This window comes from Quercus robur, chromosome 11 (genome assembly GCF_932294415.1).
Source record: "Quercus robur chromosome 11, dhQueRobu3.1, whole genome shotgun sequence".
NCBI lineage: Eukaryota > Viridiplantae > Streptophyta > Magnoliopsida > Fagales > Fagaceae > Quercus > Quercus robur.
The window spans coordinates 18262003-18279165 of NC_065544.1; the positions used below are offsets into that span (position 1 = coordinate 18262003).

General features: G+C 32.1%; 1 protein-coding gene and 1 long non-coding RNA gene across 2 annotated transcripts; one reads left to right on the top strand and one right to left on the bottom strand.

Annotated features, from left to right (window-relative positions):
• Positions 1–1573: 1573 nt before the first annotated feature.
• On the bottom strand, positions 1574–6558 carry LOC126704551 (vesicle-associated membrane protein 721-like). The gene is made up of 5 exons (XM_050403526.1): positions 6148–6558; positions 5161–5302; positions 4954–5074; positions 2641–2703; positions 1574–1956 (listed from the first exon to the last, which is right to left on the bottom strand). Exons 1-5 carry the CDS (start codon positions 6335–6337, stop codon positions 1807–1809), a joined length of 666 nt encoding a protein of 221 aa, XP_050259483.1. The 5' UTR covers positions 6338–6558; the 3' UTR covers positions 1574–1806.
• Positions 6559–14652: 8094 nt separating this feature from the next.
• LOC126706578 (uncharacterized) lies at positions 14653–16303 on the top strand. The gene is made up of 2 exons (XR_007648657.1): positions 14653–15000; positions 15937–16303. It is a non-coding gene; the product is annotated as an uncharacterized LOC126706578 (long non-coding RNA).
• Positions 16304–17163: the final 860 nt, after the last annotated feature.

A 17163-nucleotide genomic window follows, 5' to 3' on the forward strand; every position in this document is an offset into this window, starting at 1 on the left:
ACTTCTTGTTCTTCTTCTTTTTCCCATGTGCCCAAATGGCTGCCCAAGTTTCCTGATAGTGTTATTAGTTGCTCAGTGAATGAGAGAAAGTGTGGGGAGAGGTTGTGGGAGGATTCGGTTTTGGGTGGTGGAGGGATTGAAACTGAGTATAGTACTAGTACTAGTGATGTGATTGAGCAGGAGAAGCTAAAGGAGGGAAAGCTTGAATTGGATTTGGAGAGAACAGGGAAAGTCAGGTTTAGAATTACTACAACTAGAGGAAGAGGCGGTGGAGGTTTAAGGAGGGTTTGTAGAGAAGAGAAAAGGGTGTGTTGGAATCATCATAATCATCATTACAATAACAAGAATATCACCAATAATAGTATTAATGATGATGATGTTCTTGATGATGATGATCAAAGTAATGGGATTTTTGATGATGAGGGTCTGAAGAAGAGTGGCTTGAAGAGAAAAAGAAGATAGTAGTTGTTTCATTCATGTTTCTTTATATAAATCAAAGTGTAAATGGTCCCAAATCTCGAACTTGTTCACTGATGATGCTCTACACCGGCTTGGGGACCACTGACCAGTAGGATACGTTGCTTTGACAAGAGCTTGGCGCGCATATTATATTACTTTGTCATGGTTATAATTTTTTGGATAAGCCTTTGTGATGGTTATAACTTATATATAGTCTTTGTTCACATGACATGGAACACTAATATATATGTATTATAGCCTAGTTATCCCATCAAATTTTTGCTTCGAATGGGTGGAATGAGAAAAACTTGTCTATGGCCAGAAATTTTTTTTGTTAAAGACTTGCTATTTTTTTATATATAGGGAAAAATTAAACTCAGAGAACAATGCAGTTTGTAGTTGAAGCCGCTCTCTCAGTGAGTTAATCAGCATGATATAAGTTTTGTTAATTGCTACTGTTATTCCAAGGCATTTACTCAACTGCTTGAAACACAAATGGCCCTCTCCTAAAACGGAATTCTTCCTCTGCAAGGTAATCCTCGCATGAACAATTTTTCGGTCATCCTCTCCTAAAACGGAATTCTTCCTCTGCAAGGTAATCCTCGCATGAACAATTTTTCGGTCATCACAATATACCGCATAGCCTACTGCAACTGCACTAACTTATTAAGTACTTGTACACTAGAAAAGCCCGAATTTCAAGTTTCAACTAGAGAAAGCTATAAGCCAATAACACATCTTAGGGAATTATTGGCGCAAGGCCTTTTAAGTTATTTGGTCACGAAAGTACAACAACTCTGTGACAGTCTCTGTAATATTGACTACGCCCAAAACATGCTGAGGATTGTAGTTTCTTCCACTGGTTTTAGAATTCAGCAATATTGGAACAATAAAAACTAAAAAGACTACCCAAACCTGGCCATTAATGTTCTTTGCCCAAAATAATGCAATACCTGAAGATTTTTAAAGCAGGATTTTTAAATGCAGGAAATTGCAAGCAACTAAAGGTTGTCCCAACCTGGCTCTTGTTCAAGTTCATAAGCAGGCACATATACCATTTTGCTCACTAAGATGAATTAAGAAAAGTACATCACTCACGAGCATCAGTCATAAATAAGCTTCAAGGCAATCAAGCAAACTATATTTATGGAAAAGCATTCTGTTACATAAAAAGAACTTGTAGGGTTCGTTCACACACAAAAATAAATTTACTTCGTGCCGAGTATCTGGAAGTTGCTAGATTGAACTACATACCAAGTCATGACATATACATATATAATATTTCTCTTGATATATAATTGCAAGTTTTGATAAACAAGACAGAAGCCTCTGGCAGAAAGCAGCTTATTATTTTCCACAGTTGAACCCGTGGCAAACAGAGAGGACTATGATGAGGATCAACGCTATCAGAATTCCCAAAACAATCAGCTTGATCTTCATATTCTGCAGCCACATTTTCCTCCGGATTTTTGTACCAGAGGTCCGAAAGTCCTGTGCCTGTAAGTAAATCAGTTTTCCCCATGAAATTGAGATGAGTGAACGCCATTTGTTTCCAAGGAAATAAAATCTCACAAAAAAACTCATCAACATTGTTAAATAATGAGTTTGTATACTTTTTATGTCATTATAATACTAAAATTATGGAATTCATAATATGAGATCATTGAGGCACAAATTTGATGTCCAACCAATATGAGAGACTAATCTACCGGATCGTCTCCCCACTCTCTAGCATTTTTTTTATAGGTAATATATATATATATATATATATATATATATATAACCTGCATTTTTACATATCTATCAACATTGCAGATTTTCTTTTTATTGGTAAGTTAGATGGGTTTTGAACCCATGACCTCACCCCCATTGTATTCTTATGAGGGGAGAAAGTGTCGTTTGAGCAAGAGCTCATTGGCCAATCAGCAGTCAGCATTACAGATTTTGCAAACCCAACAGTATCCATAACCCACAGATTTGAACAAAACTCCAATAAGTCTGGAAAGAAACTGATTCATGAATGTTATAGCAAAGAAAGAGCAAATCTTAATCAACAGGTTGAAGGTGTTTTAACTTCTACTCCACTTGCACATCCAGATAATAAGGTAAGAGAATGTATTATCCAAATTTCTTTCAAGTTAAAATCTCAGAAGCAAATGTTTGAGAGTGAGCACCACTGACCTGTTGATGAAGGTTCTCAGTCTTATCCACCAGAAGCTCTATCTTTTCACCTCTATCTAAAACCTACATCAGAAGTCAAAATGGAAGTGTGCAATGATTAAGCCAATGGATGTTTTTGAACATTAATCAGAGGGCATCTTCAAGAGGCAAGGCCAGCAAGTTAATTGAATGACTAACACTGAAACCTGGCTCTTCAGTTTATATAATATTGAGTTCAGTATTACACAACTAACAAGGCATTTAGAACAAAAAGTATGATTGTTTAGCTTACATGCACTAACGAAACATATAAAATTGAAGTCTAGTGTTTAAGCAGCAAACATTATGTGTATTCGCATCAAAATTAAAGTCAATTTGTGTGAGAATAAGGCAAAAAGTATTCAATACCATTTCAACATCAGCTTGCACAAGTGATGAAATAAACAAAAGACCTATACCCACCCTTTCCCATTTACCATTTGAAGATGAATGAGAGAGAGTTTGTGCGTGTTACTATAATGGTAAGGCCAATTAAGTATAGCACACATCTACTATGTTTAGTGTTCCTCATAGCTATATGTAAGAAATCAGGTCAACAAAAATGGATAAGACAAAATATAACTCAAGATAGGTGATGGTGGAAGGCAACAGAGGAAGTGGCACTGAGCCAAGTGTAGGTATTGGGGTGGAGAGAGACAGAGAGAGAATTTAAGTATTCTTTTGGAAGTAGATGTCAGCAAAATATTCACAAGTACTCTATTGTATTTAAACATGTAGAGCATATGTACAAGTCATAGTCATACATCCCCAAAATGAAAAACTGCTCTATTGTATTTAAACATTAAAAAAAAAAAAAAAAAAAAAAAAAAAAAAAAAAGTCCTTGAGATATTCCAAATGGGAGCTTCAGCCCTGTTAAATAATAACTTTCATAACTTTTTTGGACCCTTCTTGCTAACCCATAGAGTAGACATGCATGAGTGCTATAAAGCGTACTTTCACACTTTTGTGCTATATTTTATACTTATACCAACATCTTGGACGGTAAAGAATGCATAGTACAAAAGTTAACAATATATTTGGTAGACATAAGGGGAGTTGAATGTAAACTGATAAGGCAGGAGTTATGGAGCGTTCTCTCCATGTATCCTGCTCATTTGTTAAAAAAAGTCCATGTGTTTTAGCATGTTATATTTCCCAAACATTTCTTATTAAGTGTTTATGCCGATCACATGGTGCCAGTAGTCATGCGAAGTGTTTATGCCATATGCTGACAATACGTCCGGCATAAACTCTTCATGACTACTGATGCAATATATCCAGCATAAACACATATCAGTGGTCTAAAGGCCTAGACGCTTTTTGTAGCACATATACAAGTCACTAACTCTACAAAGCATGTATAACTAACTCATTCTCTAATTTCAAGCAAACAAAATAAAAAAAGATTTCTTTTTGGTCTTCTACCAAAAGAAATCACTTTCTTTCACTTCTTCGCACCTACCCTCCTTGCACCACACACACCTACCCTTGTAGTGATTTTCGCTGTGACATTTTTCGCAATCCCTCATTCTGCTCCACACCTCCACCACATAACTCACTGGATTCCAACATCGTCACCCGATCCAACTAGATTCCACCTCAAGTTCACTCAATCCAGCCACTCAACTCCCTTCAACATACACAAATGTGCTAACACACACATGCACCCACATCAGATGGGATTCTAGCCTTGTGCACCTAGATGTGGTTGACACACTAAGATATGCCTCCTCCATGTCAAAACATGCATAAAAAATCAGCCTCCATATGGCTTTGTGCACATGATCTCTGCTATTTGTATGTCTATTGTCGTAATCACTCAACAACTAGTGGAGTCATAAACCATAAATAGGCACAATTAATTAAATGTTTGTATATTTCAAAGAACAACAAAGAAGAATAAGAAGGAGAAATAATAGGGACTTGGGCTGATGTGGCCATCTTAAGACATTGGCGGTCCTAAAAGTGCAAATGGGAAAATGAAGATAGAAATAAAAATAACCAGATAGGTATAAATGTAATAATGATAAGACTAAGAATAATAATAAAAACAACAACCACTAGACGCTTAAGGCTATGGTAGTGCATATGTAATATATCAATTCTATCATACTCCATGTTTAATTTGGGTGTATAAAAACTTCTTTAATGTCATTATAAGTGTACGTTCCTTTTAATCGATTTTCATATTATAATTATTTTTCTTTTGTAATTTATAAATGTGGACATGTGAAATTCTATGGAGAATATATGTGCAATTCATGAGACTTGATGCAGCCAAATAATATATCTACCTTTTCAATATTTTCCATCATAACACCTTTAACTTCCGATACTTGAGCTTTGACCTTTGCAAGCTTGCTAATCTCTTCAGGGTGATCAACACAGTACTGCATGTGTTCCTTCAATTTTGGTCTGCAATGAATTATATTACATTAGCTACCATAAGAAGACAAAATCTTCCAGCATGTATTCTTGGAATCTCAATCAGAATAAAATACCCAAACTCTTTGTTAAGGCTGTTGGCTGGAGCTGTATCAGCCTTTCCAGCACTGTATCTTGACACGAAATCATCTTTGATGCGCTCCAGAAAAGCCATGGGCACTTGTCGCCCAACTGATTCATCTGCAACAACACAATATGCTGCACCATCGAGGAACTCAGTTAAATGTAACCAGCAGAATAAGAAGATGATGAACACAAAATAAAATGCATAAAAACCTTGACACTGGAATATTTTAAGTGTCTTGTTGAAACAAAACCAACATCATTTTTTTTTCTTGCCAAATAAGTTGAGTGACCAAAACATGCTTTTTGATGCAACAGAAGTGTACTGTCCGTCCAATAACACAAATAACTCAAATTTCCTAACAATTGTAATGTTCAAATTCAATACAACAAAAATCATAATAACCCATTTTGATTCAAGGTAAATGCATAAAAAAGAGAAAGATTTTAGCGAATGGTGCTGCTAAAGTTGGGTTGGCTAAGGATCCTCAATAGACAAGTCAAGAATTAGGATTAACAACATGTTATTCTTTTGCATCATCCTATTCTATCCAAAGTCAAACCTCTTTGTAAATCCTTAATTGACATTTCTGTTTTCACTACTTGTATTAATGCTATTTTTGGCTAACTCTAACTTGTATTTTTGATAAGAAGGTCAAAATCTGAAACTAACATAAAGAGGGATTCCATGAACAACAAAGCAAAAACCCTAACTTTGACTAATTTAGTCAAAATTTCCAATTCAGTTGCTGTTGGTCAGAACATTAACCTTCAATCTAATCTTAAAGAAGACGAAAATATTCAGAAATAAAACGCAGATCACAAATCAAAGACACGAAGCATTGAAACATCGTTTTCTTCAGTTCCCCCTAATTTTCGCAAACAAAATATTTCTTAGCGTTTTCTAGGGATCCAAACAGTAAATTGGCGGAAACAAAAAAGAAGAAGGAATCGAGATCGGTGGGCGGAGAAAGACATACTGAAGCCGTTATCGACGAGGTAATTGAAGGTGTGAGCATCGCAGTTGTAGGTGAACTTGTTGTTTGTGGAAGGAAGCTTCTGGAGGCATTGAAAGGCGATGGAGTTGAAATTGCCGCTGAATTCGGTGTACTCGGAGAGGATCACGGTTCCGCGAGCCACGAATGCGTAGATCAAAGGCTTCTGGCTCATCTCTCTTCCTTTTCTCTGAGACTCTCAGCAGCAGCTGGAAATTTCGATCAGAGATTTAGGGTTTTCTGAAAAATTCAGAGTCAGATAGAGAGAGAAAGAGAAAGAGAAAGAGATTTGAAATTCAATTAGGGGACTTTTTCTCTCTCTCTCTCTCTCTCTCTACGTTTTATTGTGTTGCTTACAGCTTTTTTAATGTGAAGAGAGAGAGAGAGAGAGAGTTGTGTGTGTGAAAAAAGTAAAAGTGGGGGTTTAATGTGGTTTAAAAGTAGAGAGAGAAAGCAAAAGCAGATAGAGTTGAGAAGAAGAAAACTGCGGCTTTATTCCCTTTAATTTAATTTAATTAGATTTTTAATTTTTTTTTTATTTGAGGTGGGTCATGATTCATGCTTATGTTGGTAAAGTTGTTTCTCAAAAAAAAAAAAAAAATTTTGGTAAAGTTATTTTCTTATTTTTTTAAATTGAGCTTAAAAAAAATTGAGTTTAAACTAATGAGTTATCTTGTTTATATTATTTTATCTATATTACCACTTATTTGGATACTACTTATTTTTATTGAAATTGAAAATTTATTACTGAAAGTATTGTAAATAAAGGTAAAATTTAGTTAAAATAGTACAGTAAGGCTTATAAATAGTACCAAAAAGTACAGTGGGGTCCATGGATAGTAGTAAAAATAAGTTGAATAGTAAAATAATTTTAATTTTTCATTCTTATCCAAATGAATGCAACCCATAAGAAGGTTCTTCTTTCTAGAACCCTTAAACCTTAGATTTAATAAGGAAAAAATTAAGGACAACCCGATAAAAATATATCTTTAATTTCACTTAAAATGCCTATAAAATTGGACACTTTCCTATTAATCCATATTTTTAAAACAAACTTATCCAATTTTTTTTAAAAAAAAATTAATAATGACACTAGACAAAAAATGTGCAAAACACGTGTGATGAGGCTAGTGTCCAAAAACAAATAACCAAAAACACTGAACACTAGTGTCCAAAAACAAAAAAACACGTCTGGTTATCCATTTGTGTTAAGGGTTGTTTGAAAAACATTGTTCAAAAACCCTTTTTCAAAATGATGGCTTTGAAATCACCTCCAGCCTGTTTTAAAACAACAAACACTAGTGTTTAGTGGCATTGGATAATTATTTTGAACACTGTATGGGCCCACCTGGTCAGACATCTTTGTGTATTGTCTCCTCTCTTCCTCTCATAGATATCCTTTGTCCTCTTCATGCCTAATCCATTTGCACCTACCAAGATCTTGTCTCACCTACACAGTTAGAGTTTAACCCAGCGACATTAATCTCACCCACTGCTATAACTCCCCTCATCGACACATCTGACCGTAGTTAGAGGTCTCTCCCTCAAAACGGATCACCACGCCATTGATTACTCAACCCAACGCCATTAAAAATCCTCACTGACCCATCCAAAAGCGCCTTCTACACCCATCCAAAAGCACCTTCTACACCCGTTGCCAAGCAAGGTGAAAGTGAGAATTTGAACCTGGATCTTGGAGTGATGGGTCGACAGTGACAAAAGCTTGATTTGTTGTTGGGTCTTAGAGTGCTGAAGGTGGAGAGGAGACCTGAGGAACGTGAAGCCTAGCCGTCGATCAAGGGGCTGTGTCAATGGAGACGAGGAGCGTGGGTTTCATTTTCTGCTCTCAGAGAAGAGAAGGGAAAAAGAAGGAACAAACACAGAGGAGCAACGGGAATATATGATGTATTCTCTCTCTTGAATTAAAAAATTGATATTTCGTACAGGTGTCAACTTTTTTTAAAATCAAACACACACATACCAAACACATTTTTATGTTTTTTGAACATTGAAACATGTTATTTAAACCATGATACCAAACACATTTTTTTTGTTTTATAAACACTAAAAACACGTTTTTCAACAACACTTTTTAAACCATAGTTTTCATATCATTTTAAACAACAATTTTTGAACACCATGACCAAATGGGCTCTACGCAACTAAAAATGCTAACTAAAAAAAAAAGGTTTTCTTTCATTGGCCTTTTTTTTTTTTTTTTTTTTCTTTTGTTTCATTATTTATTTATTTTTTTAGTAAATTACAATTTTTTTTTCAATAATTTGGTCATGTAATAGTTTAGTCCATGAAATTAATCTTTGACAATTTGGCTTGGTTTTGATGGATTGTGATGCTTCTAGGTAATTTCCAAGCCAGATTGTCAAAAATTGATGAACTTGAATGTTGCTAGCATTTTTTTTTTTTTGGTGGAATTTCCTAGGTTTTTTTTTTTAATATGAAGTACTATATTTTTGTTGATTTGCTGGTTGCTGCTAATTAGGTTGTTTTTTCCGCCTCTTGGGTTGACTTGCCATTAGATTGGCATGGTGATTTGGCATGGTGATTTCTTTAAATTTTTGTGCAGTATTGTCTGTTTGTTCTTTCTGTTAAATTAGTTGGAGTTGACCACCTATCTTTGAATGAGAAGAAATTCAATGAAGAAGAAGAAAAAGGGTGATATATATTTTTTTTTTTGGGGGGGGGGGGGGGGTGGGGGTAATTTTTTTACAAAATAGGAAATATATTCACTTTGTTATGGAATTTTAATAGTTTCAATTCGGTCCAAACTTTAGTGGAAACATCTAGCAAACAAAACTTTATAGACTAAATTATGATATGACCAAATTATCATAGGGTATATTACAATTTACCATTTATTTCATGTGTAAGATAGGGAGATTCTCTCAATCTCTTATTTCATTTATTTGTCTGATCAATTTCTTAATCTATACTACTATAAAGAAAGAAGGTGTAATGGTTCTATCTTTTTAATTTATTAATAAAATCCTTATTATACAGTTAGAAATAAAAGGATGAACTATAATTTCTCCTCACCACAATTGCAACTTACAACGTCGTCCTCCATAAACTTTCCAATTTGAGTAATGTTCCTTCTTAATTACTATTCATCAGTGTTGATAAGCATTTTGCCTATATCATTAATAATTTTACCAATTTTAATAACAGGTTCAAATTGTGATATTTTTCGAATATTTTAACTTTATCAATAGTTAAGTGATTTTTACTTTAGGTATTATGATAAGATTTTAAGTTTGAAACTTCTTGCCAGCATTTTGTGATTTGTGACCATCCCGAAGAGATTTTTCCTTATAATTAATAACTTGAACTTTTTATTTTTTCATTTTATAATCAATTTTTCCACATAACAAATTAAGTGTTGACTCATCTTATACATTAAAAAAAAAAAAAAAATTAGGAGAACATCACACATCTTGAATGAATATTTCATGACAGTTTGATAAATGCGTATTGAAGAATCATACACCTTAAATAGATTTAAGTTTGGAAGAGAAAGGTGACATGTTAATATCATGCAAGTGCCATGCACATTTGTCTTGCAGACGATACATCATTTAGGTGTAACCGACATGGCAAGTTTGGGAGAAAGGTATGTTTTGAAGGACACTATTTCACCTTAAAAGAATAAGATGCTTGTTGTGAAATTCGATAGTACATAAAAAAATTGTGCCATTCATTTAATCCCAAAGCATCAAAACCAATTTCCAAGTATGACATTTTATGAAAAATTCAATAAAAAAAAAAAGGGGAAAATCCACCATGTTTAATAATTTTGATATAATGAATAATGTTTTGATCGTGAAAATATTAAATATAATATAATTTATTTAAGGAAAATATAATATAATTATAATTACAACAATGAAACTTTACGCTCCATTTATTTCGCAGTATAATGCTTTAAGGAAAACATTTTCAACATTTCGCTGAAAATTTTGTAAATTGTTTTTAAAAAATTGTAAAACATTTTACCCAAAAAAAAAAAAACACATGATAACTTTACCCCCTTCCAATTGGTGGTTGGGCCGCCGTTCTGATGTAGGATTGCTGATTTGATAGATAGGAGACACTGATTTTGTTGGCTTGTGGTTGTAAATTTTTATCTCGCATGCATCAAACACTTGGGAATATTTTAACTAAAAATGTTTTCAGATGTAAAAAATGTTTTTAATTTTTTTGGAGTTGTTTATGGATACTCAACTGACTACCTAGGGTTAGTCACATGCATTTTTTTCCCACTATTTTATTTTAGTCAAATTCATACTTCATTAATTGATGTCTATTTTAATTACTTTTATTAAAATTATTATAATATTTCTTTTTTTAAAATAAAAATTCTCTCAACTTAATTCAATTTTTTATTTTTTAATAAATTTAATTGTTACAATTAGAGAGAGGAGACTTAAACTATGAACATGAAACACTAGAAAATGCCAATTATACAACAATGTTGTTGACAATTTGATTTAACTTATTTTTGTATCCTTGATTTAATTCGGTACAATTTATATATTCACCTTCACTAAAACAAGATTGCTTGAAATAATTATAGATTTGAATATAAAAAGATTGTTTGAAATAATTATCTATCTACCTATGTCTATAATATATATAAGAGGATTCTCTTATTTAAACTGGATTTTTTTGTAGTTCAAAAATATCCTCATTAATGAAAGATAACTTCTCTTAAAAATAGAGTCATAATGTTAAATAACAAATTTCATTTTGAATTTAAATAGAGAACTCCTAAAATTTAAAAATTTTACTTCCTAATATTTAGCATTTTTTATTTCTTTTTCATTCGAATAAAAGTAAAACACCCCCAATTTATAAAATAATAAAAATAAAAAACTAAGAGAACCCCTAAAATTTAGCATTCTTTCCCCTCACGTTCATCTTATTTTTCCTACACAAACTTTTCTCTATATTACTGCACCACTTTCAAAGACATGTTCAAAAAAGAAAATATTGTTACCACTTATCTCTAAAAGTTTATCATTTTTATTTGTTTTTTTAAAAAATCTAAATTATAATAGATACAAATTATTAATCTTTATTCAGAAAAATAGAAGAATCTCTTAACAAACGCAACATGCGTGCTTAAAGGCTAGTGGTATATAAGTGGTGTTTGAAATAATTATTTATAACTAGCCTTATCACACGTGCAAAGATGAGGCTTTTTTTTTTGGTCTAGTGTCATAATTTTTTTTTTTTTTTTTTTTTAATTTGGATAAGCAGAGGTAGAGTTAGGAATTTTTGTTTGGGAAGCCAAGTTACAGCATTAATATATTTATCAAGACAATCCCACACACACATATACACACACACACATATATATACACATTTTTTTATTTGATAGGTTATATATACACACACACATCCCTAAAAAAAAAGAGTTTAGTATTTTCAATCAAAATTATGTTTGATGGCGATTTTTCATAAAATTAATAAAATTCATTTTTACCATTTTCATAGTAAAATTCTTAAAAAGTTTCATTTTCTATACAAATTATCAAATTTTATACTAATATAAGTAAAAAGTCATTCAATTGAACTAATGAAATTTTCAAAAACATGAATGGTCCAAAACTTGGAGGAACAAGTTAGGCTCTAAACTTATTTGAATCTATCTTGCTTTAACTCATTATATGGCAATTAAAGAGACATTTCATGTGGGTTCTAGTTCGCTCAACTGGTAAAGTCTCTGATGGTTGTATAAGAGATCTGGGGTTCAATCCACGCCTACACCAAAAACTGATTGGTGTCTTGGTCTGATGATAAAGAGTTATCATTAGGAGCGGATGCCATAGGTTAAAACTTTCTCTCAAAAAAAAAAAAAAAAAGACATTTCATGTGTAGTTTTAGTGACAAGACTTTTTTAATAAGTCAATGACTTGTTAATTGCCACATAACAGATTGAAAAAGATAAATTCAAATATGTTTGGTGCCAAACTTTATCAAGTATTTAACAGATATTAGAGCACTTTATAATAAAAAAAAGAATTGCGAAAAATAAAGTTGTCTTTATAATTATTAGACCAATTATTTTTTTTAAGAGTGTCATTGGACTAATTATAATATTTGGGAGGCCAACTCTTATTTTTGTAGACTAAATTTTGAAAACATTAAAATAATTATATATATATATTTATATATATATATATATATATGTGCGTGTGTGTGTTTAAAAAAATTTCAAAATTTTGGCCCTCTACCCTTCAACATAGCTCTGCCCCTTTGGATAAGTTTATTTTGAAGACATTAATTAATAGGAGAATGCCTTATTTTGTAAGCATTTTAAGTGGAGTTGAAGACATTTTTACCGGGTTGTCCTCAAGTTTTTTTCCTTTTAAACATAATGTTTAGGGGTATTTTTTTTATAGGGTTTAGAGGTATTTCTGAATCACATAAGAGTACTATCAAAAAAAAGAAATCATCTTATAATACTATATATCTATACTACTATTTAGGAGCTTTCCCTGTTTGGACTAGATTTTTTTTTGTTCCAAAATTCCTCTACAACCTACGTTTAAGCAGGGACAACTCTGTAAAAATACATATTTAACTCCTACTAAAACATTGCCTACAATATAGTATCACTCTCTTGATAGTTTTCAAATTACTTTATCCATTCATTTAAAAAAATTAAAACAAACACATGTTTATTTGTTAAAATACATCTGCTGATTAAAAAAAAAAATGCCATTATTGCAAAAAAAAAAAAAAAAAACTTTAATTCCCACATAAAACACTATCTACAAAATAGGACCACACACCCAATACACTCATGTTGATTTTTAAACTGCTCTATTAACTTCCTGAGAACAACTTTTATTAATTTCTTTTACATTTCCTGTTTTTATTTTTTGAGTTTGAAGCTATATCCCTCTTCTTCTTCTGGAAATATCAAACTAAACAAATCCGGATATGCATAAATTGCTTTGCTGGAAATAGACTTGATTACCTGATCGGATAAGTATATATAAGCAAATAATTTTCTTCTTTTTTTATTATTTAAGTTTTCCTATTTCATATATTCAATTACCCTTTTTAAATATTTGTTTTGGTTTCTTATATTAAATGTCTCTCAAACGTGTATTTGTGATAATGAGATGTTACTGTCACAGTCATGCTTTTGATATCATGCTTCCACTAGATCAAGAAGGGCACAACATAGCCTTTCAAGCTACTGGCCTCTCTTACTTTGTCAATATCTCAACAACCAACTAACTCCTATTTGGTGAAATCTTGACTTCAGAATATGTATTTGGTTGTCTCTTGCCACATGGCAATTTCTATTTGTTTGGTATTTATTTCTCTTCTTTAATGCCAAACTGTTTTTTTTTTTTTTTTTTTTTTTTTTTTTTTTTTTTTTAATTCAATAATTTTGCATCTAATATGACAAATGAGATATTTCTTTTGGTTCCCTTTATTTATATTTCTTCATTTTGGGTTCTGTTAATGGTTGTCTAGAAAAGTTTTTCATTTTTTTTTAGTTTCCTTTATGTTTAGAATGATGTTGTTTCAAAGTGTCTCACAAGATTAACACAAAGTTTCTATTTAAATTATTCATCTGCATGCTAGGTGCCCAAGTTATTGAATCTTAAAAAAGTTTTTATAAAATATGCTCACTACGTTGAGTATTTTCTATTAGTTTCATGTTATTCACGTATGTGAGTTTTTTTTAGAACACTTTCTTTTAATTTGAACCTATATGCCAATAGAAACTATTAGGCAATCAAAAAAAAAGGGGGGGGGGAAAAAAGAAACTAAAAAGCGTATAAAAATGTGCATAGAGGGTGTGAAATAAAGAAGGCTACACACAAATGTTCTTTTGATGGTTTAGAATGCAGTTGACACATTTTGTTCATTTCTCTTTATTATTTTTGTATGCATATGGATATTTTATTTTTTGTTGATATGTATATATATGAATATTGTAAATACGTTGTTTTTCAATGTCATGTAAGAGGTTATATGATTTTGATTTTGTATCAAAAAAAAAAAAATCGTGGAGTTTGATTTTGAATGCTTTAGATAAATTTTGAATTATTTCATTGGCTTCCTTAAATAAAACTAGCATTTGAGCACGCACGTACTCAAAGACTCTTCTATTTTTTTAGTAAATATTAATAATTTGCATTTATTATAAATTGGAATTACTATATTTTTCAATCACAAAAATATTTAGGAGTGTGATGTGTGTTATGCACTTGTACCAAATATTAAAATCATTAACCTTTCTCAATACATAACAATCATCACACTCCTTAAAATTTTTATGGTTGAAAAATGTAATTATTCCAATTTATAATAAATATAAATTATTAACTTTTGTTAGGTAAACACGTGTCCTGAGGCTAGTAGATTATTACAGTCTTTTGACTGAGACATTAAAAAACAAATATAAGTAATTTATAGTCCTACTCCTAGCGTAATATAAAAGGGAAAGAGAGAGAGAGAGAGAGAGAGAGAGAGAGAGAGAGAGGGAGAAAAGCAGCAGCGTAACCTTCACCCTACGCTAAACTCTCAACCCAACGGAAACGCAACGCAACGCAAGCATTCATCATCCTCTTCGTCTCTCTGATATCCAAATTTAGGGTTTTCTACTTTCATCCGTCACTCTCACTCTCTCAGTTTTCTCTCTTAATTTTTTTAAGATGGAATTTGGAGCATTCCGAAACGGCGTCGTTGACTCCTCGGACACCGCCGCCGCCGGTGGATTTTGGATTCCGGCCGAGCACTCCTCCTGCTCCGACGACGTTTCGTTGGAGTTTCGTGAGACATACACATAACTGGGTCATCCTTTATTACTATCATTCTCATTCAAAATTTTCAGCTTAATAATTTGCTTATGCTGTTTCTTACTTGTTCTTATTAGAATTTTGAACAAATCTTTCATTTTTGTCTAAATTTTTTATGTTTTAATTCAAAATTAATGTATGGGTTTGGATCATGTTACATCATTGAATAACTTTTTATTAGTTTGTATATTTTAAATTTTGGATTACATTTTTTTCATTGTTCTTAATATGCTTAACCAAATTTCTTTTAAATTGGATGTTAGTTACTATTTCATACACAAATTCATGTATTTTTTTTTGGGTTTTATAATTTTAAAGTTAAGAAAGTTTGAAATTTAAGCATTTTATGATTACACAATTATCTTGTTTGTGCTGCAATTTCTCATTGTTGGTGAAATCTCAATGTTGGACTTTAATTAAAAGAAAAATTATAAAATAAAATTTCTAGAGAATTGCTCAAATATGATGCTTTTATAAATATCTGTAAAGATTCTCTAATTTGGGAATTAGTTTAAAATTCTGCTCATAGTTTCATTGCCTAGTAGTAGCTAGAAGAAGTTTCATAGCATGGGTATAATTCTAGAACTATTTATGAAGGTTGCTCATAATTGTTTCTCCATTATCATCATCATACCCCTTTTTTTGGTTTTAGATAGTTTTAGTAGTACCAAAAAATTAAAGATTTTTTGTTACTGCATAATCATATATATGCGGCATTGTGAGTATTCTAGGGAATTTTGGTATATGGGTTTGAGCCTATTTTTGGTGTGCAATGGGTTATGCCTTGCCATGTAGTGGACTTGATGGCAACAAAATAAAGACTTTTTGTTACTGCATCATCATATTATGAGGCATTGTGACTATTCTAGGGAATTTTGGTATATGGGTTTGTACCTATTTGGCGAGCAATGGGTTATGCTTCGCTGTGTAGGGGACTTGCTGGCTTGGTTGGATGGGTCGGTTTGGTAAGCTCAGGGGAAGCAATTGCTGGAAGGCCATTCCTTTGTGCCTTATGTGGATCATTTGGTGTGAATGGAACAATCGGGCTTTTGAAGGAATTAGAACAGAACGCAGAACAACGGAGCTCAAGATGATTGTTTTAAGATCTTTGTTTTGACTGGATGGTTGTAACACCTATGTACCTGAGATCCAGTTTTTTCGATTTTCTAGACTCTTGTAATATGTCATAATTCTGCAGTTATAGCATGCAGCTTGTGTACCGGAGCTGCATTTCTTCATTCTAATAAAATTTCTTATTTACCTATATATAAAAAGAAAGAAAGTTGGAATATCCTTCACTTGCTCTCTGTGTGTGTGTGTGTGTGAGCACTCATTATTATTCTTGTTCTCATTTATTTTATTTTGTTTGTTGGTGCTACATACTGCCACTCTTTGTCCGAAGATCTGTAGCTAGAATTGTCATCTAGTTCTAGACTTCTCTAGTGTTCTTCTATGAGACTTTGTTACTTTGCAATGCTGTTTCTCACTGCTAGCTTGCACCCATTGTTACTACCTACAGTTTCTCATTGTTGGTGAAATTGCTGTGTTAGACTTAAAAAAGGAAAATGATGAAATAAATATTTTAGACAATTGCTCCAATATGGGGTTATATAAACAGCTGTAAAGATTCTCTCTCTCTTTTGGGAGTTTAAAATCTGCTCATATTAACAGTGTATGTTAGCTATTTGAACATGTTGATTTAGTTGCCTGATGGTAGCGAGAAGAAGTGTCATAGCTTGATTATTATTTTAGAACTATTTACAAAAGTTACTTATAATTTTTTCTCCATCATCATCATAGTCGTTTTTTTGGATGGTTATAATGATTTGGAGGATTCTGTGCATATAACCTGACAACCATCCTTGGGCAAATTTGTAGTTCTAATGCATTTGCTTATATATCAATTGTTTTCAAGTTGAGGTATTTGGGCAAGGAGCTGTTTATTCTATTTTATTTGATTTCATTCTATCCACATTTCGAATGCAATTTTTTTTTTTTCTCAAATTATATTTTCAGCAAAGTACTTGAACCCTTCTTAGGTCCTAAAATTCATTCCTTTATGCATCATAGGACCTTAATTGAGGGAATTGTTGATGGTGTTATGGATTGAATCAATCATATCATCCTGATCTCTGTGAGCAATTAAAACTTTCAGTTT